At 31.7% G+C, this 15,312-nt stretch overlaps 3 protein-coding genes across 4 annotated transcripts in view; 2 read left to right on the forward strand and 1 right to left on the reverse strand.

The window, feature by feature from the left end:
* Positions 1 to 6,119: 6,119 nt before the first annotated feature.
* LOC121121351 (uncharacterized) lies at positions 6,120 to 8,435 on the forward strand. Its single transcript, XM_040716242.2, has 3 exons — positions 6,120 to 7,201; positions 7,263 to 7,909; positions 8,022 to 8,435. Exons 2-3 carry the CDS (start codon positions 7,667 to 7,669, stop codon positions 8,268 to 8,270), a joined length of 492 nt encoding a protein of 163 aa, XP_040572176.1. The 5' UTR covers positions 6,120 to 7,201; positions 7,263 to 7,666; the 3' UTR covers positions 8,271 to 8,435.
* Positions 6,143 to 7,146, forward strand: LOC121121350 (uncharacterized). Its single transcript, XM_040716240.2, has one exon. The coding sequence runs from the start codon at positions 6,143 to 6,145 to the stop codon at positions 7,070 to 7,072; it is 930 nt and encodes a 309-aa protein (XP_040572174.1). The 3' UTR covers positions 7,073 to 7,146.
* A 2-nt stretch (positions 8,436 to 8,437) lies between the features above and the next one.
* LOC121121349 (uncharacterized) overlaps positions 8,438 to 15,312 on the reverse strand; it is a 72,629-nt gene continuing 65,754 nt past the window's right edge. For both annotated transcript variants that reach the window (XM_040716238.2, XM_040716239.2), the window contains 3 exons: positions 9,184 to 9,252; positions 8,834 to 9,123; positions 8,438 to 8,755 (listed from right to left, as the gene is read on the reverse strand). In XM_040716238.2, the coding sequence (XP_040572172.1) occupies positions 8,546 to 8,755; positions 8,834 to 9,123; positions 9,184 to 9,252 (569 nt within the window). In that variant the 3' untranslated portion in view covers positions 8,438 to 8,545. The remainder of the gene's footprint in view (positions 8,756 to 8,833; positions 9,124 to 9,183; positions 9,253 to 15,312) is intronic.

Genomic DNA, 15,312 nt, shown 5'->3' on the forward strand with positions numbered 1-15,312 from the left:
AAAGTTTAGTTGACAGTTTTTGTAGTCCAAAATTATAAATGGGTAAAAATAGGGTGACTTATTTGGCATAAATGAGCAACTAAAGTATATTTGATAATAGTATATTACAAACTTGGTATAAAAACCGAGATTTGAGTAGTAAAAATGAAGAGAAACGTTTATATAAATACGCGGTATCAAAAGAAAATATTTTTTGATTGGCAGCATGCTTGGAACTAAAATACTCATCCTTTGAGGTAAGTAAGAGAAAGTTTGTTAAAATATTGTTCCAAAATATATGTTGTCAAATCGATTCAAATCGATAATTTTAAAGAAAAAATATCAAAATATCCTTCCTTTCAATATTTTACAGATTTTCAAATTTTTAAATTTCATTTTCCTTCTAATATGCTAGAATACACCCACGCCCACGGATTGTGGGCTGCTGGTCCCTGACGCAGATTAAATTCTTACACTGCCACTTCCTTGACCATCAAAAAACACGTCTAATATTCAAAATACACCCTGCCCCTCAGGTTGTACAGCAGAAGTGCAAAAAAAAAAAAGATATTATAATGCCGCCGTGGGCCCAAAGACAAAAAAAAAGTTACCAGAACCGTTTCTGGAGCCTTTGAAACATAAATAAAAAATTTCAACAAAATCGATTCATTTAATTGACCGTGATTGAAGGACAAATATACACAGACACATTTTGGTGAAGGAACATAACGCAATCTACGACACTTGCAGATTTAATTTCATACGACTCCTGACTCATTTTTACACTGCTGGACTTAGAGACTAATTTCCTTAACGAAAAAGTCACAGTGTCATTTTTAGTCCTTTTTCAGTCTAATTTCTTGAAAAAAGCTTCAAATTGCGTTATTCCTTTGTTCAAACGCCTTTATACAGTGGATAAATTTTGACGTCTTATATGTCTTCCAAATCAAAGATCAATACCGTTAAAGTCATTAATGACTATGCAGAAAGAGGAATAAAACTAAGCTCGGACTTTACTGGCGTTGCTCAATTAAAAGTTTTACAGGTAATAAAAACAAATAGGATTACGCAAGAATAAGCTAATGTAATAGTGAGTAAAACATAAGTAGCTGTGAAGATTATTTATTTACTCTTGATTTACATATTTCGGACTTCGACCTTCAAAAAACGAAATTCGAGTATTTTTTTATTAACAACGAAAACAAATAATACAATTTGATATCTTATGTATTGAGCAAGAAAGTATAAACGGGATATATACTTCTTATGATTTAAACTACTTTTGTCCCATTTATTTAGTTTATGGGCATAAAAATTGTAATATATTTTAACATTGATATGGGGCCGGTAAATGTTAACCAAAATTTATGAAACTTCTACAAAATTATTTTTTTATGAGGTAGAACACTTTTACTATATCGCCATAAAGAAATAAAACATTTTTTTAAAATCAAGGGGGGTAATGTATCATAGAGTACCCATAGGCCATAAGTTTTGAACCCCACTGAAGTGATACAATTTCTTTCATTCATTTGGCTCTCTTACACCAATTAAATCCATACTTCTGGATCAGTAACCCTGTATTTCTTACTAACTAAAATTAAAGCAACATATCTTCAAGGATGTGCATGTTAACAATAGTAATATTAAATACATAATTCTTGAAAAAAATGTTTGCGTTGCTTGCCATAGTAATATAACCATATACTATAATATTCTCATTTCAAAATACTTACTGTTGCAGCGTTAAAATTTATTCGAATTTAAAAATATCTTATACCGTGTGTTTTTATTATAGACTAGATCTAATTATTCTATAGAACATTTTTATCATACTGCCAAAGCAATATTGTTTACTTGTGGGGGTCTGATGCACCGTAACATACATACAGACACAGACACTTCATTATTAATTAAATTTTGTACGCTTTAAGAAAAGTTTTGTGTTATGAGTTCTGTTGCAAGACCATGGGGCATGTTACAGGAACCATCAGTATCAATACTACCATAGATATTTTTTGTTTTCGTAACCGTAAGTCATTAGTTTTTGACAGTGTCATAATATTATCCTTGTCAGACATCGTCATTGTTTCGTCGTAGTTATCTTTTATTTTGTCTTCGTCAGAATTACGTCTTTGTCAGGTTCTTCTTCGTCATGATTTTTTTCAAATTTTGGTTTTTGTCATGATTTTTATCAAATTTTCGTTTTCTTCTCGTCTACGTCATGAAAGAAAGTTTCGTTGACGAAATGATCTCGTCTCGTCAGCCTTGACGAAGTTAACACTGCTTCTACATTATCATTCATTGTTATCATCAGTGATTAATCATCACACATATTTATATAACTTATTGAATCAAAACAGAAATACTTATAATAAAGAGGCTGCGTGATTTTAAAAGTGAATAGTTTATCCAGATGTTAAGGCTAATTAAACCAAAGCCACTTATAGGGCTCTGAACCAAACAACGAGCTTAAGTATTCCCTGGTTCATCAAATCATATTATATTTTCCCCCAAACTATTATTACATTTTTTTATTCTTGAAGAGAGAATGTCTAAATATTGACTGAGTAGCTACGTGTGAGTTGCTCACGTAAAACAGGTGGTAAGACCAATTATTTTTTGAGGTGGTATCTGTCATATTATGAAAGAAAAATTGTGCTTCGTCGACGCCTAATAACTCCGGGCAAAGCGGGTACTACCACTATTAAACTATAAGGCTAAGCAATTAGACAAAAAATTAATAACATAAGCTTAAATCAATGAAGTATCAAGATGCATAATAATGTTGTTGCATTTTTTACAGCCAGGGGCGTCTACAGGGAGAGGGTTAGAAGGGCTGTAACCCCACCCCCCACCCCCCGTCTCCATTATAGAATTTTTGCCTTGAAGAATAAAAAATTAGTTAAGTTCAATTGATCAAATTCCAAAGCGATGAATAAGTTTAAATATAATCCTGCGGACGCCCCTGACAACAACTGATAAGTATGAATGTTTTAAAGTGTGTATACCATATTAATATACTTTACAATTGTTAAGAAAGTTAATTTCTCATAAAAATCATTTATTGAGAATAAATACTAAAATAATTGTTATTCAGATATTGTTTTGTTATATTTTCTTCAATATAACAACATAACTAAAACTCTAAAAAAACCCTTATGGGAATTATTAAGTATAATTGATAATTTATCAATTTATGTGGATATCTTAGATCCTCACATCGATGATATAATTATGTAATCCTTATCATTCCTGACTCACAAACTTTTAAAATCTGGGCAATATTTATATATTGTGCAGTTATTTCAATATAAGTCCACTAAAGTTAAGAACAAAATTATAATGTAATAAAAATATAATCACTTAGAATTTTGTATCACTTCATGATCTAAGAATTTCTAAGAACTACTTATACATATAATATCATAATCAAATACTGATTTGCAGACGAAAATATCTAGAAAAGAGAACCACATTATATTTTAGTCTAGGATCGTTATTTCTTAGTATTTACTGTTTAGTATTTTGTATATAATAGGTTCCATGGTATTTTATCTTCTCTATCCATAGAAAATTGAAAAGAATAATGAACGATATCTTTTTTTGGAGAATGCTTATTTTGACTAAAGTGCAAAGAATTTTCTCATATTAATAAAGTAAATGCATTAAATTGAAACTTAAACAACTCATATTTTAACGATATAAAAATATATATATATATATATATGTATTTATTTATCCCAGTCTTATAATTAAACACATATATTTTATTATGTACAATAGTTATATACCCTAACACTGAAGATAAAATTAAGCTAATTCACAAGTCCATCAAACTTACTAGAAAAAAATTAGCAGTTGAATAACTTTTTAAAACACTTTTCCTTTTTGTATTTCCATAAAGTAGGCTGTTTAATACAGAAACAAAAAAATTAGCCAACTTATTGAATAATTTTGATGTAATTTAATGGAAATAAGAGCTGAGTATGTAGTGATTATTGAATGGCAATTATAGGGGATTTTGTTCAGGCCCAAACCCGAAAGCCCACAGTCCAAATTTCATTTTACCAAGCCCGAATCTTTCAGCTCGACGTTTATTTTTAATGTAAAATAATTATTTTACAACTAATCGATGACGTATTCCTCAATTTTCCACATTGTGAAAAATAAGCTTACAATTACGTTATGGATTAATTATTTTTAAGTGTTACACGTAACAAAATGGAAAATATTAATGTTTTGGCTATTTATAATCTCCTTGGCCCAAGGTTAAAAGGCAGATTATTTAGAGAGGAAGAACTAAGTTCAAAATTGATCAAACTGAACGAAAATGAAGATATAAGATTCCAAATTACACAGAAAATCTCTGCATCAAATATTTCATATGAATCTTTGAGTTTTTTGGGCTTCTATTGACGGATAAATTGACTCTTGAGAGAGAGAGAGAGAGCAAATTTCAAAATCCCTATATCCCGAAATTGAATGTCAAAAATTACTTTGACATTCCATTACATCCTAAAACTTCAAATCCTCTGCAGTGGTGGCTTTTCCTCTTATTTTTCTAATTGCTATGTAATATTTGTCAATACAAGCAAAATTTCTCCCCTCTATTCCATCGTATTTTATGATTGATTTTGTACCGATTTACACTAAACTACAACACTTAATATCATAAAATCTAAAATTAACTGACCTCCAATAATATAAACTGAAAAAATAGGCATGTTTGTAAGATCAAAAAGTCATAAAAATATGTTGATCAATATATAAAGCTTCAAAATTAATGCCTTCTTATTGAATCTATTCTGTTATATTTGAATTGAGGAATTAGTTATTACAAGGATATGTTTTTAATATATTTAACTCTAATGAGTAAATATTGGAATGAATACCTTTATTGCATAGATTATCATATTTTTGCCCAAAAGCCCGCGGGTTGGTCCGAAATCCGACACTTTGTTGATGAAACCCCGATATTTTCTAGCCCAATATACCTCTAATGGTAATTTTTAAAACCATGTTAGTTAGATATAAAATTGATTTGCTCTCACTCATTTGCAGAAATGGGCTTGGATACATATTGTGTAATATAATATTTCTATTTGATTTGATTATGATAATGAGGTTAAGTTTAATATATATGATACATATTCTATGTCATTCAAATGATAATTGTTTCATTTATAAACTTTCTATTAAAAAAATATAATTATGACATAAAATGAACAAGATATGAGCTGTTAAAGCTTCAACTTATGTAATTACTTTATGAATATGCATTAACATTCGTTTGCACTCCCGTCAAGCACAAAAAAGAGGGAGTTATATAATTTGCGTACAAACATTGTAACTTGTATAAAAAACTTGACAAGTTACAGCCAAAAAATGAACTGAATAATTTTAAATTTAAGGATTTACTGTACTTGGGATGAGGATCATGCAATAATTGAATATACCATGGATGATCGATATATTAATGCTATAATTTTTAACTAAGTTGATAAATATTACTATAATATATTATAAGGCACATTATAAAGTTCAAATGCCCACAGTTATATTACTCATAAATACATAACAACCATACAATGTTAATAGATCAAAATTAAATGACAGTATCAATGCATAGTTGGGTATTAGAATGACCAATCTTGTAATTCAACATTGCCAATACGATTTTAATTTATTTTGTAGATATCTGTAAACAAATGTAGAAGAGGTTGCGATGGTAGCATTTAGATGGGTCTTTGTTATACTTATTTACAATACTATGACGTCATGCTGCTTTTATTACTCTTCATCACATCATTAATAAATGAAATTTACTGTTTTTTACTTTTCTACTTACTTTATCCATGGACAACCAGAATAAAGGACTAGAAACATAGCGGAACAGCTGTTGACTGCAGTCTTCAAATTAAATAAATTTATTCATTGTTGATTTGTTTATTCTGGGATTCATTTTATGACGTCACAAATAATAATGAGCAATGAAGTACAAGGACTACAGTCAACAGCTGAATCAATTCCATGTCCAGTCCTTCTCTCTAGGTGTTCTTGTTTTGTCAACTTTATTGACAACCTATATTCATCGAATCATCTGTTTCTTCCGAATTATTATTTTTTTGTACACACTACTTACTGAATTGACACTCAAAGAATGATAACGAAGAAGTCTCATTTCCGAAGTATTAAGATTCGTTTTGAACTAGAATTAGCGTCAAGCTCCTTTGACACATCCCACCTTCTTCAAGTATTAGAAGAGTACCCCTCACTCCATTGGATAGCTTCTGAATTCGCAATTGAATCCGATTCTTTGGAAGAGTCATTGCAGTTTTATGAGTCTTATAACCCTTTAGAAAAAATATCATCTCCTCACTCTCAAAATTTGAACTTGCCTCTTCGTTGTTCCTTATGTTCCTTTTCTACTCAGAGAAAATCCCATTTCCTCAAACATGAGAGACTTCACAGCATCGTCAAAAATATTCTGTCATGTCCGGAATGCCCCTATCAATGTCTTCGAGCATCAACTCTCTCCAAACATCGATCCACTCACGCCTCATCTCTCCTTTCTTGTACCAATTGTTCCTATCAAACGCCTAATCCAGTCTTGTTACAAAAACATCAACGCTATACTCATGAAAAGCCACCAATCAAGTTTCCAAAGGAATCGTTATCCTGCCCACAATGCCCCTACTCTACAAAAAGCCCTCATTTCTACAATCGACACGTTCAAAAGCATAACTGTCCCATCAAACGTTCTTCAAAACCATCTTCTCTTTATGTAGTATGCCAACGTTGTCCTTACACAACCAGAAAGAAGGCTAATCTTAATCGACACATCCTATCTGTACATCAAAATAAAAGACAATTCACGTGTTCAGACTGTGGAGCCAATTTCAAACGAAAAGACACTCTCAAAACACATAGTTTGCTTCATAATAAAGACAACACCTTCAAGGTTAAAAAATCACTACAAACCTATATTCTTAATGAAACTGGAGACTTTGTACTTGCATCTGAAGGCTCTAATATTCCTCTCTCTTTACAGTCTCTTGAAATTATTAGACCCAATGACAGTTCGTCTTGAAATAAAATATCCTTCATCTTTGACTTATCTCATTATGTATTAATTAAATTGTTTATATATATTTTTTTACAGAACGAAGAGTGATTCTGAATGTTCAAAATGAGTGGAACTGCAGGAAAAGTCTTTAAGGTAATTTTTATCTTCTTTAATATGCGAAGTGGAAAGAAAGAGTTCAGCTATTTTATCTTAGGCCATTAAATCATTTTTTAACAAACCAACGAATACAAATATGCTTCAAGAGTCAATAAAAGTCCAAGAAAGTGCTAATAAATTAAATGCAGTCAAATTGGATCCACAATCTGGTAAAACCAGTCAAGAGCAAATAAAGATCGTAGAAAGTGCTCAAAAATTAAATGCAGTCAAATTGGATCCACAATCTGGTAAAATTAATCAGGAACAATCAAAGATCGTAGAAAGTGCTCAAAATTTTAATGCAGTCAAATTGATTCACAATCTAGCAAATCCAATCAAGAACCTGTAAAAGAAATTGATCAGAGTAATTCTACTTTAGAAGAGTTTAAAGAACCCTTGAAAGTCGTCAACGTGGATAAAATACTTGTCAATGACGATACAACATGTATTAATGAAGATAAAATGAACGCCAATGAAAAAAATATATCATATATTAAGGAAGTGTCGACCAAAGAGGGCAAAGCTGAGCTTTGTGACATAAAAGAAGAAAAGGTCCTTGAAGACCTCTTCCCGAAAACCTCCAATATTAAAGAAGAAGCTTCTCATTGCATTCCTCCAACAAAAATTGATATTCCTATCGTTGAAGATGTGATTTTAAAGCAAGTTCTGCCATCCAAAGATAATTCTCAGTTGAGAACGTTTAAAGTAAATTTGCACTCCTCTTTCTTTACATTTCGCATGCTTCTTCGATTATTGCACATCTCATTTTCACTTTGCCCGTCCACAAAATTTATATATTCTTATTTTCTCTTTTTAGACAATCAAACCCCATATTCCATTAATTAAGTTCAGAAAAGGCGGACTTGCTCTACAAAGTATTGCAGCCAATGTTGGACAAGTTAGTGAAATGCCTGTTGATTCATTGTCCAATAAGACAAATCCTATGGCCACAAAAGTGTACTCTTTAGAATGGTGGCAAACTCCTTCAAAGTTTAAAAGGCGAACCATTGATGAACTTGAATGTGATGCTATTAATAATGGCGGTGGTGATCGACTTTGGCAATGAAAAATTGCCTTTATTATTATATATAATTAGAAAAAAAATCAATTATAATAGTCATAATGATGTATTTTAAAAAAAAGTAGAAGGAAGATATGAAATAATGGTGCTAACTTGAAAACTATGTATTGAGGATCTTTCTTAAAAATAAATCAAACTTTTGAAAAACAACATTTGTATTGTGAGACAGCTATTTAATAATTCTAGCATTTTATTATGTACGAACATAGTAATTTTACATTCTTTTTTGTTAATTAAAATAATTAAAACAAATCAAATAATTATAAAAATGCATTGACCATACAAATTAAGTAGAAGGAATTGAGTGCTATGATAATGGATGCGGAACTTTGACAATTGTACCAAAAGCTCTCAGGAACTCCATGCGCTGTATGCAAATACATTGGAACTGAAAGTTCCCCAACTTTAATCCATTTTCCCGAATCCTTATATTGAATAATGTGTTTTTGTGGGACTATTATGTCTACCGCCTGAAAGATATTTAGAAAAATTACATTTTGTACATTGTTTATAACTGATAACGTCTGGATTTAATTTATTATCATTACTTGCGTCAAATGTCCTCCTATAAGGTAGAGTTCATTTGAATTGAGAGAAACCATGGCTGCCTTAGTAATTGAGTGATTCAACCTTGGTCCAAAGAATATCTTGTTAAGAACAGGATCAAAAATCTCTGTGACATTCAATGCCTTCCCTTCCTCATTTTCGCCGCCCGTAATAATTACTTTTCCAAGGTGAAGTCCGCATGAGTGAAATTTACGACCAATGTTAAGCTCTGGCCCAGATCTCCAAGTTTCAAATTTCCAATCATAAATAAATGTCCTTGGTGATATTTGATCTATAATTATTAATAAAGGTTTTACTTTTGATCTTTTTTGTCGGTAGAATTAGAACTTACTCTGGATTTCCCCACCAATGATCATGGTTGTATTTGAATTAATATTCAGAGCACAATGATGAGCAATTCCTAGATGGGGTACAATTATAATTTTAAATTCTTATGAGGGTCTTAAATGTTATTATTATATATTGAATTATTTTGATTGAAAACTAAGCATTTCTAATAATTTAAATCCAATTATTAAGTAATAGTTTGAGAAAATACATTTAAGTGCATTTTTATAGTAGGATATTAACTCAATTACTCTTAGTTTATGTTCTTTTAGTTTATTTTGGAATACTGTTACTGATGTTTACAATATCCATAACGATAATAATTTATAAAGAATTAAATACACTCATTTGGCAACTTATAATATCATCTTGTAAATAGGTTATTCGGCTAAAATCTATTAGATAAAATTTGGAAGGTAATTATTTTTTAAATCAGAAGTAAAACTGAATTATACCTAATTAATTCACCAAAAGTTAGTAATAATTGAAGAATACAACATTAATAATTATACTAGTTATACATTTTATTGAAGAAAAAATCAATAATAGCATGATAAAATAATATATCAAAACTCCATTGCTTAGAAAATTATATTTTGATTTATTTATTTCCACTTTAATAAAATATTAGTAATTTTTACGGAAGGTTAAAAATTTCAGTACTTAACCTCAATAAATTTCTCCTTATATAGATCGAAGAAGTTCAAATCGATATTGTTGCTAAACTAAACTGAGGTTGAGGTCTAGGCTCTGCGGCGGTCAGAAGTGCATATTGGTATGGAACTACTCTTGGGGTTTCTTTGCGGTGTGGGCAGATGTTCCATCTTGTTGAAACACCCAGGGAGAATGGCCAACGATGGATTTGATCCATCGGATAACTTTAGTGTTCAAAATTTTGATGTGCTCATCATCCTTCAACCTGTCTCCTAAAGGGAGTCATACAGGATTAATAACCTTCCCGTTGCATGAAACCAGGCCTAGCATCGTCACTGAAGCAGGGTCTTTGGTGGTGGAGACTTATAGGTGCTCCTCTGCTACATCCACAAATGGCACTACTCGATCATTCTACCTGTTGAAGACAGAGTCAACAGAAAAGGTCTTCTCATCAGTTAACATCACAATGTTTCCACAGGTTGAGGTAGTTCAGGATCGTACTGTGTGCTTATGATGGCAACTAGGAGAAGGCTTTTCTTAGCAATCGATAGCTTATTAAGTGTTCTACAACATTACTCATGGGAACATTGTAAAAAAATGACTCTTAACCTTTCAAAATATCCATAATAGAGATGAGTAAATAATAACGGTTGGCCTGGTAAAGTATTATGAGCACAAAAGAATACATTGGTTTTAATGTAGACTATTGTGGTATCTTTTTACTCAAGAGTTGACTCAAGCATATGTGGAATAAGAGTAATAATACTAAAAATAATTTTATATTCAAAAATTTTCTACAACCGAATTTGATACGAAAAAACTAATTACAGATTCATGATCAGCGTGTTAAGTATTGCTTGAATTATATGTGGAATTTAAATGATTTTTGACAAGTCAAATTTTGTTTACTTGCGTTATGAATAAACTAAACTTATGTGGAAGTGAGATATGCTTGAGTCTTTAACAATGATCAGAGGTTATTACTACAATCACAGATCTGTTTAGACTAACTTTAGGAATATTCTACCAGATGGTTGGAAGTTGGAAACGTTAGAGAGGAAGGAGGGTTCTGTGAGAAAGTTAGAAAAATAAAAGAAAACGGCCCAGGCCAATCCCCTCTAGTTTATGAGTGGCCATGCAAAAGATATCGGGACTTCACACCAGACTGTCCAAAAAGTGCGTAGAAATACACTTTTTAGGGTGAAGAGTCCACTTTTGATACGAGCAATGAAACAAACCCATCTCCTCTGTTGCAAGACTCTTTTGAATGAGTCTTTTAAGTTCTTTTGAACTCTTTTTAGACACTTTTGGCCAAATACAGATCTGATGCCAACCTTCTCGACCACACCTTTTGGTGCATGCCGAGGAGAAGGCCTGCAGTGTCCTTTATTCAAATACCGAGGCCCTCAATGTCACTGTCAACCAGCACTGGGATGCCATGCCAGAGGTCTACATTCGTTTAAAGCAGGTGCAAGGCCTTCTGCCCCCACCAGAAGCCATTATTAGCCCTAAGAGCGGCTACATTAATGATTAAAAGAGCTGAGACACACATACATTTATAGTATTAATTTTGTTAAAATTCTATTGTTAATTGATAAATTATATCTTGTTGAAGTTTAAAATTCAAAGTGTTCAAATTTTAATGGACCACTCGGTTGAATCATTTTATTTTTAATTAATGGTATACTATGATAGTTAACGGTAATTGACGGTAAATACTCTACCCAAAGATTGATTTTTTTAAATGTCAGAGGGATCAAGAGACAGATTAAAGTTGCTACTGTTCAAAAAATTTCATATTGCTTGCACTAGTTACCCTTGACCAATATTTATTTATTAATTTAATAGCTCAGGTAGTAGTTCCGGATTTCCATGAGAATAATAAAGGTAGGTAAACTCAATTATCTTTGATGATTCATAATATTTATTAAGTCAATGAAAATATGCAGTAATATGTCATCTAAATATAAATTTGATTAAGTACTATTTATATTTCAAAATCTTAATGACCTCTCTGACGAATCTCCTCAATAAAAGTAAAATAAAGAAATTAAAGACTACAAATAATCCTAGTAACACCTCTAAAAAGGCTACATATTTTGTCTGCCTCAGGCTCTGCTAACAATAAAACCGCCCTTGTATATGACAGGAGGTAAAGGCTTATAATGGTCCCCTTTTATATCATAGATAGTGAGGAAATTTGATCATGTTAAAAAAAAGAAACGGAAAATTCATTCTTCAGATTACCAATTCCAAAAAAAGAAAAGAAAATGGACCATCTAAAAAGTTCACCAGATTAACATCAGTGTGTAGCATCTGTTATGACTTAGGTACTTATTAAAAAGTGTCTTTCCTTGGGGGTTAGATTATGTAAAAAGTCAAAGGCTTGTCAAGTCTGTCTTGCATAAACATCATTCTCTTTTTTAACCCTGACAATTCGAAGAATGGTTTAGAGGAGAGAAGCTACAATCAGCTGTGACAATGTAGGAGGGGAGAAGGAAATAAACAAGGGCATTGGCAAGAATTACTCACATGTCTATCTTCAATTCTACTCTGAGTCCAACAAGGACTCACAATTATAACTCTGCAAAAAATCCTTCGGGTTACTTTTCGTCTTTTAGGAGCACATACGAATGTTCAATCAGGTTTTTAGTATAATGGAATGTATTATAAAAGGAAATTCAGTACTCAGTAATGCAATAATAATGACAATTACTTAGGAAAGGAAATTCATTCTTCAGATTTCCAATTCCAAAAAATGGGCCGGCTTAAAAATACACACGCTTTACATCACTTTTCATCATATGCATCTTTTGCGTTACTCTCCTTCAGTCATGGGCACACACACTCGTGGTTACACTAAGATGTTCTCTACACAAGAATGGAAGAATAAAGATAATAACATTAGAGAAAAAAAACTGGTCATGTTGTCAACAACAACCAAACTCGCACTCTAAAAAACCCTTATGATTGAAAACCCTCTGTTATGTACTCCCATTTTCAAACTTTACTTTTGAACTTTAATTACAAATGGGCCTTTTCTATATTGTTATTTCTTAGATCAAGTAGTTATGCGGTTCTATGCCTTTAAGCGCAAACTCAAAAATGAGTCAACCACAGACCAACAGACAAACTTTGCTTTATATTTATATGTAATGCGAATTTTTTTATATGTATAATTTGTATCTTAATCTCACTTTTGACTCTTAAAAAATTTATTAATGAGAGTAACATATTTTTTTTGGAACAAAAATGATGCATATTTGAGATTATATCCTCGAGCTATTGATATGATTAGAATGCATGGGATTTTATCCAAATAGGGATGACTTCAATATAACCTTGAAATGTAAATGCATTTCGCTTATATTAAGGTGCATAAATGTTCAAGTGGAAATAAAGGATATGGAAATTTAAATACTCGTATACTTATTTGGAATATAAACAAGAGTGCATTAAGCTTCATCAGATATATATACAAAGGTGAAAATTCAGAGTAGAATGGACATTTAAAAAAAAGAAAAGAAATCGAAAATCTATATGGTAACCCTAAATATTTGAAAAATATTTTGGAGGAGAGAAAGAATAATGCTCATGACGTTTCATTAGATCAGCTACAATCAGCTGTGACAAGAGATGAAGGAGAAAAGGATATAAACAAGGACATTTCCTAGAATTACTCCAATGTCGATCCCCAATTCTACTCTGAACCCAACAAGAACTTACAATTATAACTCAGCAACAAATCCTCAGGTTTATGCTCCCTCTTTTATGAGCACGCAATAATGTTCAAACAGGCTTTGAATAGAATTGGATCTATTTAGGAAAGGATGTTCACTAATCAGGTATTAAATAATAATGACAACTGCTACGGGGAAAAAATCCTTCGTTTCATTATCAATTACAAATTAACGGGCCAGCTAAAAAACAAATCGTATTTACATCATTCTGCATACAATTTGTAAAGTATACCGGATGTTTCATCAGTTGTTGAATACTTTTTAAATTTAAGGTATGGATTTATAAGAGGTTGAATTAATATATATACTATTTGGACTGTATGTTTTTTGTATAAATAAAGTGTCCCAAAAAAACAAAACATTAGAGCCAACGTTTTAAAATAGACTACCTACGGAAACAGTGATGGTGCCGTGGAGACCGACCAGATGATATTGCCAGCTACTTTTGTATCTCTAGGGATCCTGTAAATAACATAGATAAGTTGAATAGTAAGTGTGGCAACGAGAAAGGGAAGCCAATGTATGAGCAATCTGGATATGTTCGATCCGAGGACCTTATTACGTCTGTCAAGTTTAAGACATTACAAAATCTTGAATCGGCCAAATACCAATGAATCCGGCTCATTACGTTTTTCCAGCCCTGGATGATTCATCTGGCTAGTGAAAATATACATGAACTCAAGACGGTGCCCCTTCTATTGATCCAAAAATACCTAGGCGTACATCCGCGAAAAGTTTAGGCTTTCCATATTTTGGAAGAAAAAGATGTGGACACCCTCATCTCCTAACTTATACTTGCTCAGCAACTACGAATGATCGCGAATTCTTTGAGAGGCTTGTAGGAACAGACACCGCAATATTTAAAGATTGAAAAGGCTTTTTTTGAGAAGACGAGGAGGAAGGAATCCAACATTGAGAAATCTTGCAAGGCCTATTCCCATCGAATGGAGGCTTGCATAAATCATAAAGAGGGTTCTTCAGAAGTAGTAAAATATATTCCCGTAAATATTACTGTATAAAAGAAAATTTTCGGTAACATTACATGTCTTTGAAAAGGATACTATAATTTTTTGATAATTTCTATAATTTTTTAAGCATATCTTTAGTATTAAAGCAAAGTATATCTCTATGTCTGAATGTATGGAAAACAGCCACAATGCTCTGTATATTATTTTCCCTGATGTATATTATATACATTTTTTTGACCTAAGAAATAATAACGTAGTCTTATAAATGAAGTATTGGAGGCCTGTGCATATAGCATCGAATATGTAGCAATGTTTATGTTTGTTTATGTTATTGCTCTCTGATGTATATCATAATTCATATGCATCTTCACTATATGCTAAGATTTGAATAAAATATAAACGCTGGTGTAGAAAAATGATTTTTTTTATGAGTAAGTGTTTTTGTTAGTGAGGACTCTTCAGACTACACTACTCATCCGTCATCCTAAAGTATTTATTTTTTTCTAAATCTCTTATTACTATTCTTTTATTCTTGAGGAGGAAACATGTCCAATGAATTGTTACAAGTATTGAGTAGTTACGTCTGAGGGTGTTCATGAAAAACGGAGAGTAACACTGAGAATTTCTGGGGGAGTTAGAGGTAAAAGGGCATTTCACCAATTATGCAGCAGAGGAAAAAATTGAATTTTTCGGATTGTTTCCAAAAGTTCGAAAAACCAAGCCCCCCCCAAAAAAAAAAAAAGTATATATATGTAATCCTGCAGACGCCCC

This window comes from Lepeophtheirus salmonis, chromosome 7 (genome assembly GCF_016086655.4).
Source record: "Lepeophtheirus salmonis chromosome 7, UVic_Lsal_1.4, whole genome shotgun sequence".
NCBI classification, from domain to species: Eukaryota; Metazoa; Arthropoda; class Copepoda; order Siphonostomatoida; family Caligidae; genus Lepeophtheirus; species Lepeophtheirus salmonis.